The following is a 20,873-nucleotide window of genomic DNA, read 5'->3' as shown; positions in this document are numbered from 1 at the left end:
AAACCATGGAGCTCTGGGTGGCAGCACTGCGGGCAGGGCTGTCCCAGGTGGCACCGGGATGGTTTGGGGGATGCTGGAGCAGCTCCTGCCCCGGTGCCAGCCGGGTGACGCCCTCAGTGCCCCCTGTGCTCACTGAGGGGCCGAGGGCAGCACCGTTCGTGGTTTCACTTTGGGATGGAGATGCCCAGGCTAAGGTGGGCACCTGGGGTGGGCAGGGACCTCCTCCAGCCCGGCCCTGGGGCTCAGGGATGCAGAATCAGCCTGAGAGGGGCTGCAGGACAGACGGAGGCTGTCTGTCCTTCAGTGAACATGGGGTTCATCCTGGCAGGGGCTGTGGGATGGGCAGTGGGAGTGAACCCAGGTTTGCCCTGGCAGAACCAGCCAGGCAGGGGCTGCAGGACAGACGGAGGGCGTCTGTCCTGCTGTGAACCTGGGTTTCATCCTGGCAGAACCAACCCAGGCAGGAGCTACAGGATGGGCAGTGGGAGTGAACCTGGGGTTCATCCTGGCAGAACCAGGCTGGGCAGGACAGGAGCTGCAGGATGGGCACTGGGAATGAACCCGGATTTGTCCTGGCAGCACCAGCCCTGGCCAGGGTTGCAGGACAGACGGAGGGTGTCTGTCCTGCTGTGAACTCGGGGTTTGCCCTGGCAGAATCAACCCTGGCTGGGGCAGGGGCTGCAGGACAGACAGTGGGACGGTGGGTGTCTGTCCTGCAGTGAACCTGGGGATTCCCCTTGGCAGAACCAGCCGTGGCCCAGGCAGGGGTTCAGGACACACGGAGGGTGTCTGTCCTGCTGTGAACCAGGGGTTCATCCTGGCAGAACCTGCCCTGGCAGGGGCAGGGGCTGCAGGACAGGCAGTGGGAGTGAACCCAGGCAGAACCAGCCGGGCAGGGTCTGCAGGACACACGGAGGGTGTCTGTCCTGCTGTGAACGTGGGGTTCATCCTACCCAGGACAGGAGCTGCAGGACACACGGAGGCTGTCTGTCCTGCAATGAACTCAAGGTTCCCCCTGGCAGAACCAGCCCTGGCCAGGGCAGAGGCTGTGGGATGGGCAGTGGGAGTGAACCCAGGCAGAACCAGCCCTGTCCAGGGCTGCAGGACACACGGACGCTGTCTGTCCTTCAGTGAACCCAGGGTTCCCCCTGGCAGAACCAGCCCTGTCCAGGGCTGCAGGACACACGGACGCTGTCTGTCCTTCGGTGAACCCAGGGTTCCCCCTGGCAGAACCAGCCCTGTCCAGGGCTGCAGGACACACAGACGCTGTCTGTCCTTCGGTGAACCCAGGGTTCCCCCTGGCAGAACCAGCCCTGTCCGGGGCCGCAGGACACACGGACGCTGTCTGTCCTTCAGTGAATGTGGGGTTCCTCCTGTCAGAACCAGCCCTGTCCGGGGCCGCAGGACACACGGACGCTGTCTGTCCTTCAGTGAATGTGGGGTTCCTCCTGTCAGAACCAGCCCTGTCCGGGGCCGCAGGACACACGGACGCTGTCTGTCCCAGGGGAAGGGCTGGCACTGCCCACCCAGCAGGGTGGCACTGCCCCATCCAGCGCCATCCCTGCTCTTCCCCCGGCAGCATGACGGAGAAGGAGGTGCCAGAGCCGCCGGCCTCACCTGCTGCAGGGGGCAAACCCAAGAGCCGGGTAAGTGCTGCCCACGGGGCATTGGGGTGGGTGGGCGATGTCCCCTCTCTGCCATCACCCTCCTGCAGCCCCTGGGGGCTTTGGGGGGCATGGTGGGACCCCGATCCAGCCGGGTGTGGGGTGGGCATTGCCCAGCTTGGTGTTTTGTCTTGGTTTGGAAAGACAGGAGTGTGCTAAGGAAGGCAGGAGCCTCCCCTGAAATGGAGAATGTGACCCCTCCCCACCCCTGCAATAGAAATAAATTTATTTATTTATATATTAAATATTTATATATATATTAAATAAATACATAAATATTTAGATATATAAATATTTACTTATATATTATATATTTATTAATATTTATTAATATACATTTATATATTAAATAAATATATCTATTGCTATAAATTTTAAATTAAGGGCCTCTCAGGCAAAAAATATGGGAGCACGAAATAGCAGTTCTTTAATAGGGAAGAAAATAAAAGGATAAAATAAACAATGCAGTACACTAGAACAACACTGATATATCTGGGTAGGAATGTTTGAGATCCCAGATTGTATCCAGGTAGGAATGTTTGAAATCTCAGATTATATCTGGGTAGGAATGTTTGAAATCTCTGATTGTATCCAGGTAAGAATATTTGAAATCTCTGATTCTATCCAGGTAGGAATGTTTGAAATCCCAGATTGTATCCAGGCAGGAATGCTTGGCTCCTCCCTCTGGGCTCACATCTCCCAATGGGATGCTGTAGCTCTTATCAGCCATGCACTGACATTCAATAGCTGTTATCAGCAGATGTCTCCCCAGAGGGAGGTGTGATTGTGAGCACTCAAAGAGAGAGATAAGGCAAACTGCCCACAAAAAATAATCTGCAATAAGGCAAACTTGACAAAGATAATCTGCCATACAGATGTAACTACAAACATCTTGCATTGCAATCCTCAACATACAAACTAGGTACAACACATTTACAACACATTTACAATTACTTCCCAATACTCATCACCTGTGTTAGACAGTGAGCTTCTACCCTAAACCAACCCAAAAGTGCCAACATCACAGCAGAAAATGGAGGCCAAGAAGAAGAATGAGAAAGGCTGGACATGCCCACATTCCTCCATTTTGTCTCCATAACCTCCAATACCAAAAATCCTAAAATCTCCATTTTCACTTTTTATATTACAAACTACGTATAACATATTTACACTTAATTCCCAATACCTATTACCTATGTTAGACAGTGAGCTTCTACTCTAAACCAATCCAAAAGTGCCAAAATCCCTGCAGAAAATGGGGACCAAGAAGAAGAAGCAGAAGAAGGACAGGACACACCCACATTCTTCCATCTTGCCTCCTGAACCCCCATTCTAAATCCCCAAAATTCTACCTTTTCACCCAGTGATTAATTCACTATCATTCTACTCAACCTCTTGTGGCTTGTAACTCCTCACACAAAGAAGAAGAAGAATGAGAAAGGCTGGACACACCCAAGTTCCTCCATCTTGTCCCCATAAACCCCATACCAGAAATCCTAAGATCTCCATTTTCACTTTTTATACTACAAACTACGTATAACATATTTACAATTAATTCCCAATACCCATCACCTGTGTTAGACACTGAGCTTCCACTCTAAACCAACTCAAAAGTGCCACCATCACTGCAGAAGATGGAGGCCAAGAAGAAGAAGGAGAAGAAGGACAGGACATGCCCCACATTCTTCCATCTTGCCTCCTGAACCTCCATTCTAAAAACCCCAAAATTCTACATTTTCACCCAGTGAATAATTCACTGTCATTCTACTCAAACTCTTGTGGCTTGTAACTCCTCACACAAAGAAGAAGAAGAAGGAGAAAGGCTGGACACACCCAAGTTCCTCCATCTTGTCCTCATAACCTCCATACGAAAAATCCTAAAATCTCCATTTTCACTTTTTATACTACAAACTACGTGTACAATATTTACACTTAATTCCCAACACCTATCACCTGTGTTAGACAGTGAGCTTCCACTCTAAACCAATCCAAAAGTGCCACCATCACTGCAGAAAATGGGGACCAAGAAGAAGAAGGAGAAGGACAGGACATGCCCAGATTCCTCCATCTTGTCCCCATAACCCCCATTCTAAATCCCCAAAATTCTACATTTTCACCCTGTGATTAATTCACTGTCATTCTACTCAAACTCTTGTGGCTTGTGACTCCTCACACAAAGAAGAGGAAGAAGAAGAAGAAGGAGAAGAAGGACAGGACACGCCCACATTCCTCCATCTTGTCCCCATAACCTCCAATACCAAAAATCCCAAAATCTCCATTTTCACCCTGTGATAATTTTAAATTATTTAAATTTCTGTGATTTTCAGCTCCTCATACAAAGGCAGGGGCTGTGGGATGGGCAGTTTTCGGCTGTGGGATGGGGGTTTTTTGGGGTTTTTTTTTTGTTTTTGGGGTTTTTTTGGGGGTTTTGGGGATTTTTTGGGGGGGGGTTTGAGGGTTTTTTGGGGGTTTTTCTGGGTTTTTTGTGGGCTTTTTTGGGTTTTTTGGGGTTTGGCTCCACGTGGTTCTGTGCATTTCCCAGATTTGTACTGAGCTCTTTCCTGAGGTTTTTGGTGGGTTTTGGAGGGGTTTTGGGGTTTTTTGGTTTTTTTTCAGGATTTTTTGGGGTTTGGGGGGAATTTGGGGTTATTGGGGGTTTTGGGGGTTTTTTTGTGTTTTTTGTGGGTTTGGGGAAGGTTTTTGGGGTTTGGGGTTTTTTTTTTGTTTTTATTTGTTTTTTGCATTTTGGGGTTTTTTAGGGGGGATTTTTTTGGTTTTTTGGTATTTTTTTTGTAGGGGTTTTTTTGTTGTTTTTGGGGGGGGTTGGGTTTCTTGGGGTTTTTGTTTGTTTGTTTTTTGGGGGGTTTTTTTTGTCTGTTTGTTTTTGGGGATTTTTTGCGTTTTGGGGTTTTTGGGGGGATTTTTTTTGTTTTTTGGTATTTTTTGTGGGGTTTTTTTGCTGTTTTTGGGGGGGGTTGGGGGTTTTTTGGGTTTTTTGGGGTTTTTTGGGGGGTTTTGGGGTTGTTTTTTCGGTTGGGGGGGTTGGGGGGGTTTTGGGGTTTTTTGGGGGGGGGTTGGGTTTTTTTCAGGATTTTTTGAGCTTTGGGGGGAGTTTGGGGTTATTGGAGATTTTGGGGTTTTTTTGTGTTTTTTGTGGGTTTGGGGAAGGTTTTTGGGGTTTGGGGGTTTTTTTGTTTTTGTTTTTATTTGGTTGGGGTTTTTTTGTTTGTCTGTTTGTTTTTGGGGGTTTTCTGCATTTTGGGGTTTTTGGCGGGATTTTTTTGTTTGTTTTTTGGTATTTTTTGGTGGGGGTTTTTTTGGTTTTTTTTGGGGCGTTGGGTTTTTTGGTTTTTTGCTTTCGTTTTTTGGGGGGTTTTTTTTGTTTGTTTGTTTTTGGGGATTTTTTGCGATTTGGGGTTTTTTGGGGGATTTTTTTTTTTTTGGTTTTTTGGTATTTTTTTGTGGGGATTTGTTTGTTGTTTTTGTGGGGGGGGGTTGGGGTTTTTGGGGTTTTTTGTTGTTTGTTTTTGGTTTTGTTTTTGTTTTTTGGGGGTTTTTTGGTTTTGTTTTGGGGTTTTTTTTGTTTGTTTTGGTTTGGTTTTTTTGGGTTTTTTTTTTTGGTTTGGTTTGGTTTGGTTTGGTTTGGTTTTTTGGGGGGGGTGTTGGGGGTTTTTTTTGGTTTTTTTGGTTTTTTTTTTGTGGGTTTTTTTGGGGTTTTTTTGCGCCACTCACCCTCCATCCCGTCCCGTCCCAGCAGCTGCAGAAGCTGAAGGAAATTTTCCACCGCAAAGCCAAAGAGGAGCCGGCTCCGGACCCGCAGCCCAACGGGGAGCTGCTCAGCCCCTCGGGGGGACCCCTCTTCTACATCTACGAGGATGAGGAGGACGAGGAAGAGGAGGAGGAGGAGCCGGAGCCGCCCCCGGAGCCGGAGAAACTGGTCAACGACAAACCGCACAAATTCAAAGACCATTACTTCAAAAAACCCAAATTCTGCGATGTTTGCGCCCGCATGATCGTCCGTGAGTGCCGCGGGGGGGGCGGGGCTCTGTCGCGACATCGTCACGAGCGCGATGTCGCCTTTGTCACCTCCCCTGTGCTTCCCGCCCCTCGCAGTGAACAACAAGTTCGGGCTGAGGTGCAAGAACTGCAAAACCAACATCCACCAGCACTGCCAGGGCTACGTGGAGATGCAGCGCTGCTTCGGCAAGATCGTGAGTGCCAACCCCGGCCCCGATGGGCACCCCTGGCAGTGCCAACCTCGGTCCCGAACGGGCACCCCTGGCAGTGCCAACCCCGGCCCCGATGGGCACCCCTGGCAGTGCCAACCTCGGTCCCGAACGGGCACCCCTGGCAGTGCCAACCCCGGCCCCCCAAAATGGGAACCCCTGGCAGTGCCAACCTCGGCTCCAATGGGCACCCCTGGCAGTGCCAACCCCGGCCCCCCAAAATGGGAACCCCTGGCAGTGCCAACCTCGGCTCCAATGGGAACCCCTGGCAGTGCCAACCCCGGCCCCGATGGGCACTCCTGGCAGTGCCAGCCTCGGTCCCGAACGGGCACCCCGGCAGTGCCAGCCTCGGCCCCGATGGGCACCCCTGGCAGTGCCAGCCTCGGTCCCTATGGGCACAACGCAGGTGCCACCGCCCCTGGGCATTTCCTGGCTATGGGGTGCCCCCATTCCCTTCTGGGGGTCCCCAAACTCTGCCAGGAGGTTCCTGATGCTGTGACCCCAAATCCAGCCCCAAGTTTGGCACCCCTGGCAGTGCCAACCTCGGTTCTGTGAGCACGACACCAGGTGCCATCACCCCTGGGCACTTCCTGCCTCTGGGGGTGCCCCCATCCCACTCTGGGGGTCCCCAAACTCTGCCAGGTGGCTCTGAGGGGTGCCCGAGTCTGTGACCCCAAATGGGCACCCCTGGCAGTGCCAGCCTCGGTCCCTACGGGCACGACGCAGGTGCCGCCGCCCCCGGGCATTTGCTGCCTCTGGGGGTGCCCCATTCCCGTTTGGGGTCCCCCCAGACTCTCCCCGGTGCCTTTGGGGGTCCCTGATCGCCCCCCCCCCCCCCCCCCGCAGCCGCCCGGGTTCCGCCGCGCCTACAGCTCCCCCCTGTACAGCGAGCAGCGCCTGCGCGGCGCCAGGGACATCGGTGAGTGCCACGGCACCGCGCCACCATTGTCACCATTGTCACCTGTGTGTCACCTGTGTGTCACTGTGTCACCATTGTCACCGTGTCACCATTGTCACCTGTCACCTGTGTGTCACTGTGTCACCTGTCACCTGTCACCCGTGTCACCTGTGTGTCACTGTCACCATTGTCACCGTGTCACTGTGTCACCATTGTCACTGTGTCACCTGTGTGTCACCTGTGTGTCACTGTGTCACCATTGTCACCTGTCACCTGTGTGTCACCATGTCACTGTGTGTCACCTGTGCGTCACCTGTGTGTCACTGTGTCACCATTGTCACTGTGTCACCTGTGTGTCACTGTGTCACCATTGTCACTGTGTGTCACCTTGTCACTGTGTGTCACCGTGTCACCTGTGTCACTTGTGTGTCACCATTGTCACTGTGCCACCGTGTCACCTGTGTGTCACCACTGTTACCTGTGTGTCACCTGTGTGTCACCATTGTCACCGTGTCACCTGTGTCACTGTGTCACTGTGTCACTGTGTCACCTGTGTGTCACTGTGTCACCATTGTCACCGTGTCACCACTGTCACTGTGTCACCATTGTCACCGTGTCACTATTGTCACTGTGTCACTGTGTCACCATTGTCACCATTGTCACCATGTCACTGTGTCACCGTGTCACCTGTGTCACTGTGTCACAATTGTCACCTGTGTCACTGTGTCGCTGTGTCACTGTGTCACCATTGTCACTGTGTCACTTGTGTCACCTGTGTCACCTGTGTGTCACCATTATCACCTGTGTGTCACCCGTGTCACCTGTGTGTCACCTGTGTGTCACTGTGTCACCTTTGTCACCTTTGCCACCTGTGTCACCTGTCACCTGTGTCACCTGTGTCACCATTGTCACCATTGTCACCTGTGTCACCTGTGTGTCACCTGTGTGTCACCATTGTCACCTGTGTGTCACCTGTGTGTCACCTGTGTCACTGTGTCACTGTGTCACCTGTGTGTCACTGTGTCACTGTGTCACGTGTATGTCACCTCTGTCACCTGTGCGTCACCTATGTGTCACCTGTGTGTCACTGTGTCACATCTGTCACCCGTGTCACTGTGTCACTGTGTCACCTGTCACCTGTGTCACATCTGCCACCTCTGTCACCTCCCTGTGGGTGTCACAATCCCCCCTGACCCCCCCTGAGCCCCCTGTGAGTTTCCCTGACCCCCCCGAGCTCCCCCAATACCCCCCCAAATCCCTCAATAACCCCCCCAAAATCCCCTCTGAGCCCCCCAAAACCCCCCATAACCCCCCTGAGCACCCCAAACCCCCCTGAGCATCCCAAACCTCTCCTGACCCCCAAAACCCCCCAATATTCCCCAATAACCCCCCTGAGCCCCCCCCTGAGCCCCCCAAACCCCTCCAAAATCCCCCCCTGACCCCCCTGACCCCCTTCAGCCCTCCCGAGCCCACCCAATACCCCCCCCAAATCCCTCAGTAACCCCCCAAAATCCCCCCATAACCCCCCTGAGCCCCCCAAACCCCTCCTGACCCCCAAACCCCACAATATTCCCCAACAACCCCCCTGAGCCCCTTGACGCCCCAAACCCCCTTCAGCCCTCCCGAGCCCACCCAATACCCCCCCAATCCCTCAATAACCCCCCAAAATCCCCTCTGACCCCCCCAAAATCCCCCCAAACCCCCCCAAAATCCCCTTTTCCCCCCTGACCCCGCAGGCAGCGGCTCCGACCCCGTGTTCGAGACGCTCCGCACCGGGGTCATCATGGCCAACAGGGAGCGCAAGAAGGGCCAGGAGGACAAGAAAAACGTGAGGAGGGGGGGGGGCGGGGGAGCACCCCAAAACCCACCCAAATAACCCCAAAACCCCCCAATAACCCCTCCAAATCCCCCCCAAAACCCCCAAAACTCCCCAATAAGCCCCCCAAAACCCTTAATAACCCCCCAAATTCCCCGATATCCCCCCAAGTTCCCTCAATAACCCCCCAATAACGTCCCAATAACCCCCCAACCCCCCCCAAAAACCCCAATAACCCCAATAACCCCCCCAAACACCCCAATAACGCCCCCAAATCCCCCAATAACTCTCCAATAACTCCCCCCGGACCCCCCAATAACTCTGCAATAACCCCCCCAAAATCCCCCAAAACCCCCCCAAAACCCCCCAAATTCCCCAATAACGCCCCCAAACCCCCCAATAACGCCCCCAAACCCCCCAATGACGCCCCCAAACCCCCCGAGCCCCCCAAGTTTTGCCCTTGTTTCCCCGCAGCCGCTGGCAGCGATGATGGACGAGGAGCCCGAGGCCGCGAAGGCGGCGGGGAGCAAAGCCGAGGGTGAGCCGAGGGGTTTGGGGTTTTTGGGGGGTTTTGGGGTTTTTTGGGGGGGATTTTGGGGTGTTTTTGTTATTTTGGGGGGTTTGGGGTGTTTTTTGAGGTTTTTGGGTTTTTTTGGGGTTTTTTAGGGTTTTTAAAGGGGGTTTTTGGGGGGGTTTTGGGGGATTTTTGGGGTTTTTTGGGGTTTTTTTTAGGGTTTTTTGGGGGGTTTTGGGGGGATTTCGGGGTTTTTTTTGGGTTTTTTTAGGGTTTGTTGGGGGGGGTTTTGGGGGATTTCGGGGGTTTTCTGTGGTTTTTTTTAGGGTTTTTTAGGGGTTTTTTGGGGGGGTTTTGGGGGATTTTGGGTTTTTTGGGGGGTTTTTTAGGGGTTTTTGGGGGGGGGTTTGGGGGGGATTTTGGGGGATTTTTTTGGGGGGGTTTAGGGGTTTTTTAGGGTTTTTTGGGGGATTTTTGGTTTTTTTGACTGAATCCTTGGGGATGCACTGGGTGTGATTTTTAGGGTTTTTGGGGGGTTATTTTGGGGGTTTTTTGGGGGCTTTTGGGGCTATTTTTTTATTTTGGGGGGTTTGGGGTTTTTGGGGGGTTTTTTTTAGGGTTTTTTCGGGGGGTTTTGGGGGATTTTTGGGTTTTTTTTGGCTGAGTCCTTGGGGATGCACTGGGTGTGGTTTTTAGGGGGTTTTGGGGGGTTATTTTGGGGGGGGGGGTTTGGGGGGGGTTGGGGTTATTTTTTATTTTTGGGGGTTTGGGGGGTTTTTTGGGGCTTTTTAGGGTTTTTTAAGGGGGTTTTTTGGGGGGATTTTTGGGGGATTTTTGGGGTTTTTTGGCTGAGTCCTTGGGGATGCTCTGGGTGTGGTTTTTAGGGTTTTTTTTTGGTTTTTGGGGGGTTTGCCTGTAGAAAAAGGGTCCCCAATTCATGTCCACAATTCAGGTCCCCATCTTTGGCTTTTGGGTTTTTTTGGTGTTTTTTTTTGTTTTGTATTTTGGGGGGCTTTTCCTGCAGAAAAAGCGTCCCCAGTTCACATCCCCATCTTTTTTTGGGGTTTTTTGTTTTTTTGGGGTGGTTTTTGTTTTTTGGGATTTTATTGTTGTTGTTTTGGGGGGGGGGGGTGGATTTTTTGTTTTGGGGTTTTTTTTTTGTTTTGGTTTTTTTTTTCTTTTTCTTTTTTTTTGGGTTTTTTTGTTTTTTTTTTTTTCTTTTTCTTTTTTATTTTTTTTGGGGGGGGGTTCTTTTTTTGTTTGTTTTTTGGTTTTGTTTTTTTGGGTTTTGTTTTGTTGCTGTCGTTGTTGTTTTAGGGGGTTTTCCCTTCAGAAAAAGTGTCCCCAATCCATGTCCCCACCTTTGGTTTCTGGTTTTTTGGGGTTTTTTTGTTTTGTTTTTTGGGAAGGTTTGTGGGGGGTTTTTTTAGTGTTTTTTTGTTTGTTTGTTTGTTTGTTTTTTGGGTTTTTTTGGTTTTGTTTTTTGGTTTTTTGGGGTTTTTTTTGGGGTTTTTTTGGGGGGTTTCCCTTCAGAAAAAGGGTCCCCAATTCACATCCCCACCTTTGGTTTTCAGGGGTTTTTTTGTTGTTGTTTTTGGGTTTTTTTGTTCCTTTGTTTTTGTTATTTTGGGGTTTTTTGTTTTGTTTTTTTGGGGTTTTTTGTGGGTTTTTTTTGTTTGGTTGGTTTTTGTTTTGTTTTTTTTTTTTTTGTTTTTTTGTTTATTTGGGGGGATTTTTTGGCTTTTTCTGTTTTTTGTTTTTTTGGGATGTTCTTTTCGTTTTTGGGGGTTTTTTGAGGGGCTTGATTTTTTGGGTTTTGTTTTGTTTTGGGGTGGGTTTTGGTTTTGGGGGGGGCTTCTGTTTTTTGGGGTTTTTTTGTTGCTGTTTTTTGGGGGGGGGTTGGGGTTTTTTTTGTTTTTTTGGGTTTGTTGTTGTTGTTGTTGTTTTTGGGGGTTTTCCCTTCAGAAAAAGCGTCCCCAGTTCATGTCCCCACCTTTGGTTTCTGTTTTTTGGGGGTTTTTTTGTTTTGTTTTTTGGGGGTTTTTTTTAGGTTTTGTTTGTTTGTTTCAGTTTTTTCCTTGTTTTTTGGGGATTTTTGGGGATTTCCCTTCAGAAAAAGGGTCCCCAATTCACATCCCCACCTTTGGTTTTCAGTTTTTTTTGGGTTTTTTTGGGTTTTTTTTGGGGGGGGGGTTTGTTTTTTGTTTTTTGTTTAGTTGTTTTGTTTTGTTTTGTTTTGTTTTTTGTTTGTTTGTTTGTTTGGTCGTGGTTTTGGTTTTTGGTCTTTTGTTTTGGTTTGGTTTTTGTTGTTTGTTTTTGTTTTTGTTTTTTGTTTGTTTGGGGTTTTTTTGTGGGGATTTTTTGGTTTTTTTTTTTTTTGGTTTGTTTTGTTTTTGGGGTGTTTTTCTTTTCGTTTTTGAGGGTTTTTTGGGGGGGTGGTTTTTGTTGTTGTTTTTTTTTTGTTTTGGGGGGTGGGTTTTGATTTTGGGGGTTTTCTTTTTGTTGTTTTTTTGGCAGTTTTTTGTTTTGTTTTTTTGGGGGGTTTGGTTTTTTAGTTTTTTTTTGTTTTGGGGTGGGTTTTGGTTTTTGGGGGGGCTTCTGGTTTTTTGGGGTTTTTTTTGAAGTTTTTGGCGCAGGTTTTGATTTTTGGGGTTTTTTTTGTTTGTTTGTTTTTTGGGCTTTTTTTGGGGGTTGTGTTTTGGTTTTTTTGGGGGGGGATTTTTTGCCTTTTTTTTTGTTTGTTTGTTTTTTGGGGTGGTTTTTTTCGTTTTGGGGGTTTTTTTGGGGGGGGGTTGTTTTTTTGGGGTTTTTTGGGTTTTTTTTTTAGTTTTTGGCGTGGGTTTTGATTTTTGGGGGTTTTTTGTTTGTTTGTTTTTTGGGGTGTTTTTTTCGTTTTTGAGAGGGGTTTGGTTTTTTGGGTTTTTATTGGGGGGTTTTTAGTTTTTGGCAAGGGTTTTGATTTTTGTTTTTTTTTTGTTTTTGTTTTTGTTTTTGGGGGTTTTTTTGGGGTTGTGTTTTGGGGTTTTTTTGGGGGGGATTTTTTGGCGGTTTTTTTTGGGGGGTGTTCTTTTCGTTTTTGGGGGTTTTTGGTTTTTTGGGGGTTTTTTGTGGTTTTTTTTTTTTTTAGTTTTTAGCGTGGGTTTTGATTTTTGGGGGTGGTGGGTTTTTTTGTTTGTTTTTTTGGGGTTATTTTGATTTTTAGGGGAGTTTTCCCTTCACAAAAAATGTCCCCAAATTCACACCCCCACTTTGGCCACCCCCCATCCTACCTCGGGTGGGTTTTGAATTTTGGGGTTTTTTTGTTTTGTTTGGGGTTTGTTTTTGTTGTTTTGGGGTTTTTTGTTTTGTTTTGTTTTTTTGGGGTTATTTTGTTTTTTAGGGGCGTTTTTCCCTTCACAAAAAGTGTCCCCAAATTCACACCCCCACTTTGGCCACCCCCATCCAACCTCGGGTGGGTTTTGATTTTTGTGGTTTTTTTTGTTTTTTGGGGGTTTTTTGTTTGTTTGGTTTGGTTTTTTGGGGGTTATTTTGTTTTTTAGGGAGGTTTTCCTTTCACAAAAAGTGTCCCCAACCCACACCCCAACTTTGGCCACCCCACATCCAACCTCGGGTGGGTTTTGATTTTTGGGTTATTTTGGGGTGGTTTTTTTTGTTTTGTTTTTTTTGTTTGGTTTTTTTTTTGTTGTTTTTTTGGTTTTGTTTTTTTGGGTTTTTTTTGTATTTTTGGGGCTATTTTGTTTTTTAGGGGGATTTTTCCCTTCACAAAAAGTGTCCCCAACCCACACCCCCCCTTTGGCCACCCCACATCCAACCTCGGGTGGGTTTTGATTTTTGTGGGGTTTTTTTTGTTTTGGTTTGGTTTGGTTTGGTTTTGGTTTTGTTTTTTTGTTTGTTTGTTTTGGTTTTTTGGGGTTATTTTGTTTTTTTAGGGGGGTTTTTCCCTTCACAAAAAGTGTCCCCAAATTCACACCCCCACTTTGGCCACCCCACATCCAACCTCAGCTCAATCCCGACCCCTCCTTCCCATCCCGACCCCTCCTTTCAATAATCCCGACCCAATTCCGACCCCTGCTTTCCATCCCGACCCCTCCTTCCAATCCCGACCCCTCCTCTCAATCCCGACCCCTCCTTTGAATTCCGACCCAATCCCGACCCCTCCTTCCAGTCCCGACCCCTCCTTTGAACCCCGACCCCTCCTTTGAATTCCGACCCCTCCTTTGAATTCCGACCCCTCCTCTCAATCCCGACCCCTCCTTTGAATTCCGACCCCTCCTCTCAATCAATCCCGACCCCTCCTCCCAATCCCGACCCCTCCTTTCAATCCCGACCCCTCCTCCCAATCAATCCCGACCCCTCCTTTGAATTCCGACCCAATCCCGACCCCTCCTTCCCTCCCCAGGCGCCTCCGAGGGCGACAAAAAAGCCGAGAAGAGCCCGGCGGACGACAAGGTACCCCCAAACCTCACCCCTGCACCCCAAAAAATCCCGAATTCAACCTTTGGGGTCCCCCCTGGAGACCCTCAGGGCTCCCCCAAAACCCCCCAGAGCAAGAAGCCGCAGCCGGGGGGGTTCCTGCAATCCCATTATTTCGTGGCCCTTTATCGCTTCAAAGCCCTGGAGAAGGACGACCTGGATTTCCCGTGAGTGCTCAGATTTGTTTGGGGTTTTTTTGGGGGTTTTGGGGTTTTTTTGGGGGTTTTGGGGGTTTTTTGGGGTTTTTTTGGGTTTTTTTGGGGGGTTTATGGGGGTTTTGGGGAGTTTTTGGGGGTTTTTGGTGGTATTTTTGGGGTCTTTCTTGGGGTTTTTTGGGGGTTTATGGGGTTTTTCGGGGTTTTTTGGGGTTTTTTTGGGTTTTGGGGTTTTTTATCAGGGGGTTTTGGGGGTTTATTGGGGTTTTGGGGGGTTTATTTGGAATTTTTTGGGGGGGTTGGGGTTTTTGGGGGGTTTTTTTTGGGGTTTTGGGGCTTTATGGGTTTTTTGGGGTGGCTTTTAGGTTTTTATGGGGTTTTTGTAGGTTTTATGGGGTTTTTTGGTGGGGGTTTTTGGGGGATTTTGGGGTTTTTGGTGGTTTTATTTGGGGTCTTTCTTGGGGTTTTTGGGGGGTTTTTTGGGGTGTTTTGGGCTTTTTTTGGGGGGGTTGGGGGTTTTGGGGATTTTTTTTGGGGGGGGTTCTTGGTTTTTTTTGGGGCGGTTGGGGTTTTGGGGGTTTTTTGGGGGGTTTTTGGAGGTTTTTTAGGGGTTTTTAAGGTTTTTTGGGGGGGGGGTTGGCGGTTTTTGGGGGGATTCCTGAGGTTTTGGGGGGGGGGGTCGGGGGGTGTTTTGGGTTTTTTGGGGGGTTTTATGGGGTTTTGGGAGGGTTTTGGGGTTTTTTGGGGGGTTTTTTGGGGTGTTGGGGTTTTTTTGGGGGGGGGTTTTGGTGGCTTTTGGGGGGGTTTTGGTGGGTTTTTTTTGTTTTTTGTGGGGTTTGGGTTTTTGGGGGTTTTTTTGGTGGGGATTTCTGAGGGGTTGGGGTTTTTTTTTGTTTTTGGGGGTTTTTTTTGGTTGTTTTTGGGGGGGTTGGGGGTTTTTTTTTGTGGTTTTGGGTTTTTTTGGAGGATTTATTGGTGGTTCTGGGGGTTTGGGGTTTTTTGGGGGGGTTTTGGAGTTTTTGGGGGTTTTTTTGGGGGGTTTTGGGGGTTTGGCTCCACGTGGTTCTGTGGATTTCCCAGCCTTTCCTTGGGCTCTTTCCTGAGGTTTTTTGGAGGTTTTTTTTTGTGTGTGTTTTTGGGGGGTTTTTGAGGTTTTTTAGGGTTTTTTGGGGTTTGGCTCCACGTGGTTCAGTGATTTCCCAAAGCTGAGCTGCTCTGTGCTGTGCCAGACTCGGGGCTGGAGGAGCTGATTATGAAGGAAAATGAGATTTTTCCTGACTGGTTTTCCTGTTTGGTTTTCCAGACTGGTTTTCCCAGCTGGTTTTCCAGACTGGTTTTCCTCACTGGTTTTTCCTTATGGTTTTCCCAGCTGCTTTTCCTGACTGTTTCCCTGATATTTTTCCTGCCTACTTTTCCCCATTGGTTTCCCTGAAGATTCTGAAGGAAAATGAGATTTTTCTTGGCTGGAAAACCCACCCAGTAATGGGTTGGGGGTCCTTCCGTCCCTCAGAGATCCCCTCCTTCCCTTCCAGGCCGGGGGAGAAGATCACGGTGGTCGACGACTCCAACGAGGAGTGGTGGCGGGTGAGGATGGGGAAACGCTTTGGGGGACCCCCAAGCCTTCTCTGACCCCTTATCCTGGTGGGGAGGGGGGTTTGGGACCCCCAAATCCTCCTCAAATCCTCCTTTGCAGCCTCGTCCCGCCCGGTCACTGGCGGGAAAACGAGGGACGAACTACTCAGGAACAAACCATTATGAGGGGACAAAATGGGGGGGGGACCGAGGGTCAAACCATAATCTTAATTTATACAGGTTTTGTGGTAAAGTTGGTTATTTTTTATAAAACACACTGTGCCTATCCTGGCACCCACTATCCTGGCAGGAAAGGGGAGTTTGGGGACCCCCAAATCTGCCTCAACCTCCCCCCTTGCAGTCTGGTCCCTCCCGGTCACTGGCGGGAAAACGAGGGACGAACAACTCAGGAACAAACCATTATGAGGGGAGACCATGGGGGAACGGAGGGTCAAACCACAAACTTAATTTATATAAAATAATAAATTTTACAACAAAACCTGTATAAAACACACAATGCCTATCCTGGCACCACTATCCTGGCAGGAAAGGGGAGTTTGGGACCCCCAAATCGGCCTCAACCTCCCCCCTTGCAGTCTGGTCCCTCCCGGTCACTGGCGGGAAAACGAGGGACAAATAACTCAGGAACAAACCATTATGAGGGGACAACATGGGGGGGGAACCGAGGGTCAAACCATAATCTTAATTTATATAAAATAATAAATTTTACAACAAAACCTGTATAAAACACACAATGCTACACTCCTTGAACTCCTTGCAGGGCAAAATCGGGGAGAAAGTCGGGTTTTTCCCTCCTAATTTCATCATCCGGGTGCGGGCGGGCGAGCGGGTGCACAAAGTGACGCGTTCCTTCGTTGGAAACCGGGAAATCGGGCAAATCACGCTCAAAAAGGATCAGGTGAGATGAAACCCCCTCCCCAAAATTACCAGGGGACCCCCCCCCCGTCCCTCTTCAAGCCCCCCAAAAACAGCTGGACCCCATAAACTGCATCATCATCATCATCATCATCCTCATCATGCTCATCATCCTCATCCCAGTGGATGAGATTTGCTCTGTCCCGACTCCTCCTCATTTGCTCTGGGGGGTTCCCGGGGTCTCCCCTGTCCTGGGGGGTTCCCTTGTTCTGGGGGCGTCTCAGGGGTCCCCCCTGTTCTGGGGGGGTCTCGGGGCTCTCCCCTGATCTGGGGGGTTCCTGGGGGGGATCCTGGGGGTCTCCCCTGATCTGAGGGGTTCCTGGGGGTCCTCCCTGTCCTGGGGGAGGTCTTGGGGGTCTCCCCTGTCTTGGGGGATTCCTGGGAGTCCCCTTGCTCTGGAGGGGTGTCCCTTGTCCTGAGGGGGTCTCGGGGGTCTCCCCTGATCTGGGGGGTCCCTGGGGGGGTCCCCTTGCTCTGGGGGGGTCCTGGGGGGTCTCCCTGATCTGGGGATTTCATGGGGGTCTCCCCTGTCTTGGGGGGATCCCTCCTGTCCTGGGGGGTCTCCCCTGTCCTGGGGGGGGTCCCTCCTTTTCTGGGGAGTTCCTGGGGGTCTCCCCTGATTTGGGGGAGTCTCCCATGTCCTGGGGGGGGGCGTCTCAGGAGTCTCCCCTGTCCTGGGGGGTTCTTGGGGATCCCCTTGCTCTAGGGGGAGAGGGGGGCTCGGGGGTCCCCATTGTCCTGGGGGGGGTTCCTGGGGGTCCCCATTGTCCAGGGGGGGTTCCCTCCTGATCTGGAGGGGTTCCTGGGGGTCCCCTGGCTCTGGGGGGGTTCATGGGGGTCTCCCCTGCTCTGAGGGGGTCTCAGGGGTCCCCCCCTTGCTCTGGGGAGGCTCTCGGGGGTCTCACCACCCCCCCGTCCCCCCCAGATCGTGGTGCAGAAGGGGGAGGAGGTGAACGGATACGTCAAAGTGTTCACGGGCCGCAAAGTGGGGCTGTTCCCCGTGGACTTCCTGGAGGAAATCTGAGGAGGGGGCTGCGACCCCCGGCATTGGGGGGGGGGGGCTGAGACCCCCGGGATCGGGGGCAGAGACCCCCCGGGATGGGGACGGGGAGAGGCTGCAGGGCAGGGATGGGATTGGGGCACCCTGGGGATGGGAAATGGGGAAAAAAAAACCAAAAAAAACCCCGGGATTGGGATGGGAGGGCCCTGGCTGCGGGACAGGTTTTGGGTCGAGGGGGGCACCCCCATTTCTGCTGGTGCCTGGAGGGGTTCCTGGGGGGTTCCTTGGGGGTCCCTGAGGGTTCCTGGGGGTCCTTGGGGGGCTCTCTGGGGGGTCCTTGGGGGTCTCTGGGGGTTCCTGAGGGTCCCAGGGGGTTCCTTGGGGTCTCTGAGGGCCCTTGGGGGTCTCTGGGGGGTCCCTCGGTGTTCCTTGGGGGTTCCTGGGGGTCTCTGGGGGTCCCTCGGGAGGGTCTCTGGGGTTTGGGGGGGGTCGTGCCCCGCTGCTCCCGGTGCCCCCCGATGTTGGCAATACACGGCTGTGCCCACCCCCTGCTCTCGGTGTGGATTTAATGGGGAGGGGGTGCCCCTTGGGGGGGGTGAGTGGGTCTGAGGGGGTCACTGGGGGACAGCGGTGACACCTCGGGGGTGGCACTGCTGGGGTGGCAGTGGCACACTGGGGAGGGGTCAGTGGTCACTGTGGGGGGGCTCAGTGGTCACTCTGGGGGTGCTGGTGTCCCCAGTGGAGGGGTCACTCTGGGGTCACTCGCAGTCACTGTGGGGGTGCCGGTGTCCCCAATGGAGGGGTCAGTGGTCACTGTGGGGGTCACTCACTGGTCACTCCAGGGGTCACTGGTCACTCTGGGGGTGCCGCTGTCCCCAGTGGAGGGGTCACTCTGGGGGTCACTCACTGGTCGCTGTGGGATGATGGTGTCCCCAATGAAGGGGTCACAGGTCACTCTGGGGGTCACTCACGGTCACTCTGGGGTCACTCACGGTCACTCTGGGGTCACTCACTGGTCACTTTGGGGTCACTCACAGTCACTCTGGGGGTCACTCGTCACTCTGGGGTCACTCACTGGTCACTTTGGGGTCACTCACTGGTCACTCTGGGGTCACTCTGGGGGTCACTCAGGGTCACTCTGGGGTCACTCTGGGGTCACTCTGGGGGTCACTCACGGTCACTCTGGGGTCACTCTGGGGGTGCCGCTGTCCCCCCGCGGGTTCCCCCGGCCCCGCTCCGAGGGGCAGGGTCAGTTCTGGCCCCCCCCCGCCCCCGTTGCAGTGACAGATGATGGGTGACGGTAACAGGTGTGACACGTGACAGGTGTGACAGTGACAGGTGATGCTTGACGGTGACAAGTGACAGTGGCAGGGGATGGGTGTGACAGGTGTGACAGGTGGCAGTGACAGGTGATGGGTGACAGTGACAGGTGACAGTGACAGGTGTGCCAGGTGCCGGTGCCGGGGACACAGCGGGGCCTTGGGAGCTGCCCGCGGACGCCCGTGACGTCACAGTGCGCGTGGCGTCATCGGTAACCACGGCAACGGGGCGGGGTGGGCGTGGCCGCGCTTTGCCCGGTTCCGCCGCCAGGGGGCGCGGTGGGCGCGCGGAGCGGCTGAGCCGTATGCAGAAATATGCAAAAATATGCAAATGACACAGGGAGGCAGCGGCGCCTCCTGGTGGGATGTGAGACCCTGGTGAGATGTGGCACCCCCACATTGGGGTCTCCCCCATTCCCAGCACCCCAGTTAGAGGAGGGGGAAGGAGGTGCGGGACCCCCACACTGGGGTGTCCTCCATTGCCAGCACCCCAATTAGAGGAGGGGTCCCCGTGTTCCCCCGCCCCCCAGTCCGTGGAGGGGTACAGGGAACCCCAGGGGTGGGGGAAGGAGGTGTGAGACCCCCATAATGGGGTGTCCCCCCATTCCCCCAAATCCTCCCCCAGCTCCTCAGAGCCCCCCAAAGCCTCTCACAGATCCCCCCCCAGAGCCCCTCACAGATTCCCCCAATCCCCTCCCCAACTGCTCAGAGCCCCCCTTAGCTCCTCAAAGACCCCCCGAAATCCCCTCCCAGCTCCTCACAGATCCCCCCAATTCCCCACAGGCTCCCCAGGGCCCCCCAAAGCCTCTCCTGTCTGTCCTGTCCTGTGCTGCCCTCTCCTCTCCTCTCCTCTCCTCTCCTCTCCTCTCCTCTCCTCTCCTCTCCTCTCCTCTCCTCTCCTCTCCTCTCCTCTCCTCTCCTCTCCTCTCCTCTCCTCTCCTCTCCTCTCCCCTTTCTACCTTCCCTCCTTTCCTTTTTCCTTTCCTTTCCTTTCCCCTTTCCTTTCCTTTCCCCTTTCCTTTCCTTTCCTTTCCTTTCCTTTCCTTTCCTTTCCTTTCCTTTCCTTTCCTTTCCTTTCCTTTCCTTTCCCTTCCCTTCCCTTCCCTTCCCATTTTTTTTTATTTTTAGATGTTTTCCTATTCTGTTTTTCTTCTCTTCTCAAGGACTGTTTGTGAAAAGATGTTTTTGTCAGTCAGCCAATCAAACAGAATGTGTCCAATCTGTCTATAAAATAAAGGATTTTTGATATTAAGCATTTCTCCTGCAAAGCTTCGAGTGAATTTCAGGCTCGAGGATGGCACAGGGGTCAGTGAGGGATTTCTCTTACAAACCCCTGGCTGTATTTTGTGATTCCAACGAGGGTACAGCTCTTTAACCCTTTAATTCGGGGTTCTGGCGCCCCCCGTCCCCCCAGGTTTGCCCTCAGGGCTGTGGGTGCTGCATGAGGAGCCAGAATTGGGGTGGGGGCTCAGGGAGCAGCCAAAAGGGTGGGGGTGCTCCTGGGGGCTGGACAGACACGGGGCAGGACAGAGGGCAGGACACGGGACAGGACACAGGGACACAGGGCAGGACTCAGGGCAGGACAGAAGGCGGGACACACGGTAGGACACACACAGGGCAGGACACAGCACAGGACAGAGGGGATGACACACAGAGGGCAGGACACAGGGCAGGGCACTCAGGGCAGGACACAGCATGGGACAGAGGGCAGGATACAGGGGAGGACACATAGAGGACAGGACAGAGGGGAAGGTCACAGACAGGGCAGGACACACACAGGGCAGGACACAGCATGGGACAGAGGGCAGGACACGGAGCAGGGCACAGGGTAAGACACACAGGGTAGGACAGACAGCAGGACACAGGGTAGGACACAGGGTAGGACACAGGGTAGGACACAACGAAGGACACACACGGTGCAGGACAGTGGGCAGGACACACAGAGAGCAGGACAGAGGGAAGGACACAGAGTAGGACACACACAGGGCAGGACATGGAGCAGGACAGAGGGGATGACACACAGACGGCAGGACACAGGGCAGGGCAGGACACAGGGCAGGGCAGACACAGGGCAGGACAAGGGGCAGGAACCACAAAGGGCAGGACAGAGGGCAGGACACACAGAGAGCAGGACAGAGGGAAGGACACAGAGTAGGACACACAGCAGGACACACACAGGGCAGGACACGGCACGGGACAAAGAGCAGGACACGGGGCGGGACACAGGGCAGGGCACACCGTGGGACACAGAGCAGGACGCGGGTAGGACACACAGGGCCGGGCAGGACACAGAGTAGGAC

At 52.2% G+C, this 20,873-nt stretch overlaps 1 protein-coding gene across 1 annotated transcript; it reads left to right on the top strand.

Moving 5' to 3' along the window:
- The first annotated feature begins 1,580 nt into the window (after positions 1–1,580).
- On the top strand, positions 1,581–17,300 carry STAC3 (SH3 and cysteine rich domain 3). Its single transcript, XM_054294201.1, has 11 exons — positions 1,581–1,646; positions 5,419–5,683; positions 5,778–5,875; positions 6,737–6,809; positions 8,525–8,616; positions 9,079–9,142; positions 13,518–13,567; positions 13,664–13,758; positions 15,279–15,330; positions 16,100–16,237; positions 17,180–17,300. Exons 1-11 carry the CDS (start codon positions 1,581–1,583, stop codon positions 17,276–17,278), a joined length of 1,092 nt encoding a protein of 363 aa, XP_054150176.1. The 3' UTR covers positions 17,279–17,300.
- Positions 17,301–20,873: the final 3,573 nt, after the last annotated feature.

The sequence above is a fragment of the Melozone crissalis genome, unplaced genomic scaffold, assembly GCF_028551555.1.
Source record: "Melozone crissalis strain CALT ecotype California unplaced genomic scaffold, PUWL_Pcris_2 ptg000222l_1, whole genome shotgun sequence".
In the NCBI taxonomy this organism is placed as follows: domain Eukaryota; kingdom Metazoa; phylum Chordata; class Aves; order Passeriformes; family Passerellidae; genus Melozone; species Melozone crissalis.
The sequence above is the reverse complement of the archived record's forward strand: the minus strand, read 5'-3'. Positions and strand labels throughout refer to the sequence as shown.

Coding starts and splice junctions, on each gene's coding strand:
- STAC3 (XM_054294201.1), top strand. CDS start 1,581: ATGACGGAGAAGGAGGTGCCAGAGCCGCCGGCCTCACCTGCTGCAGGG. Junction 1,647..5,418: donor GGGGCAAACCCAAGAGCCGG/GTAAGTGCTGCC, acceptor GTCCCGTCCCAG/CAGCTGCAGAAGCTGAAGGA. Junction 13,759..15,278: donor AAGGACGACCTGGATTTCCC/GTGAGTGCTCAG, acceptor CTTCCCTTCCAG/GCCGGGGGAGAAGATCACGG.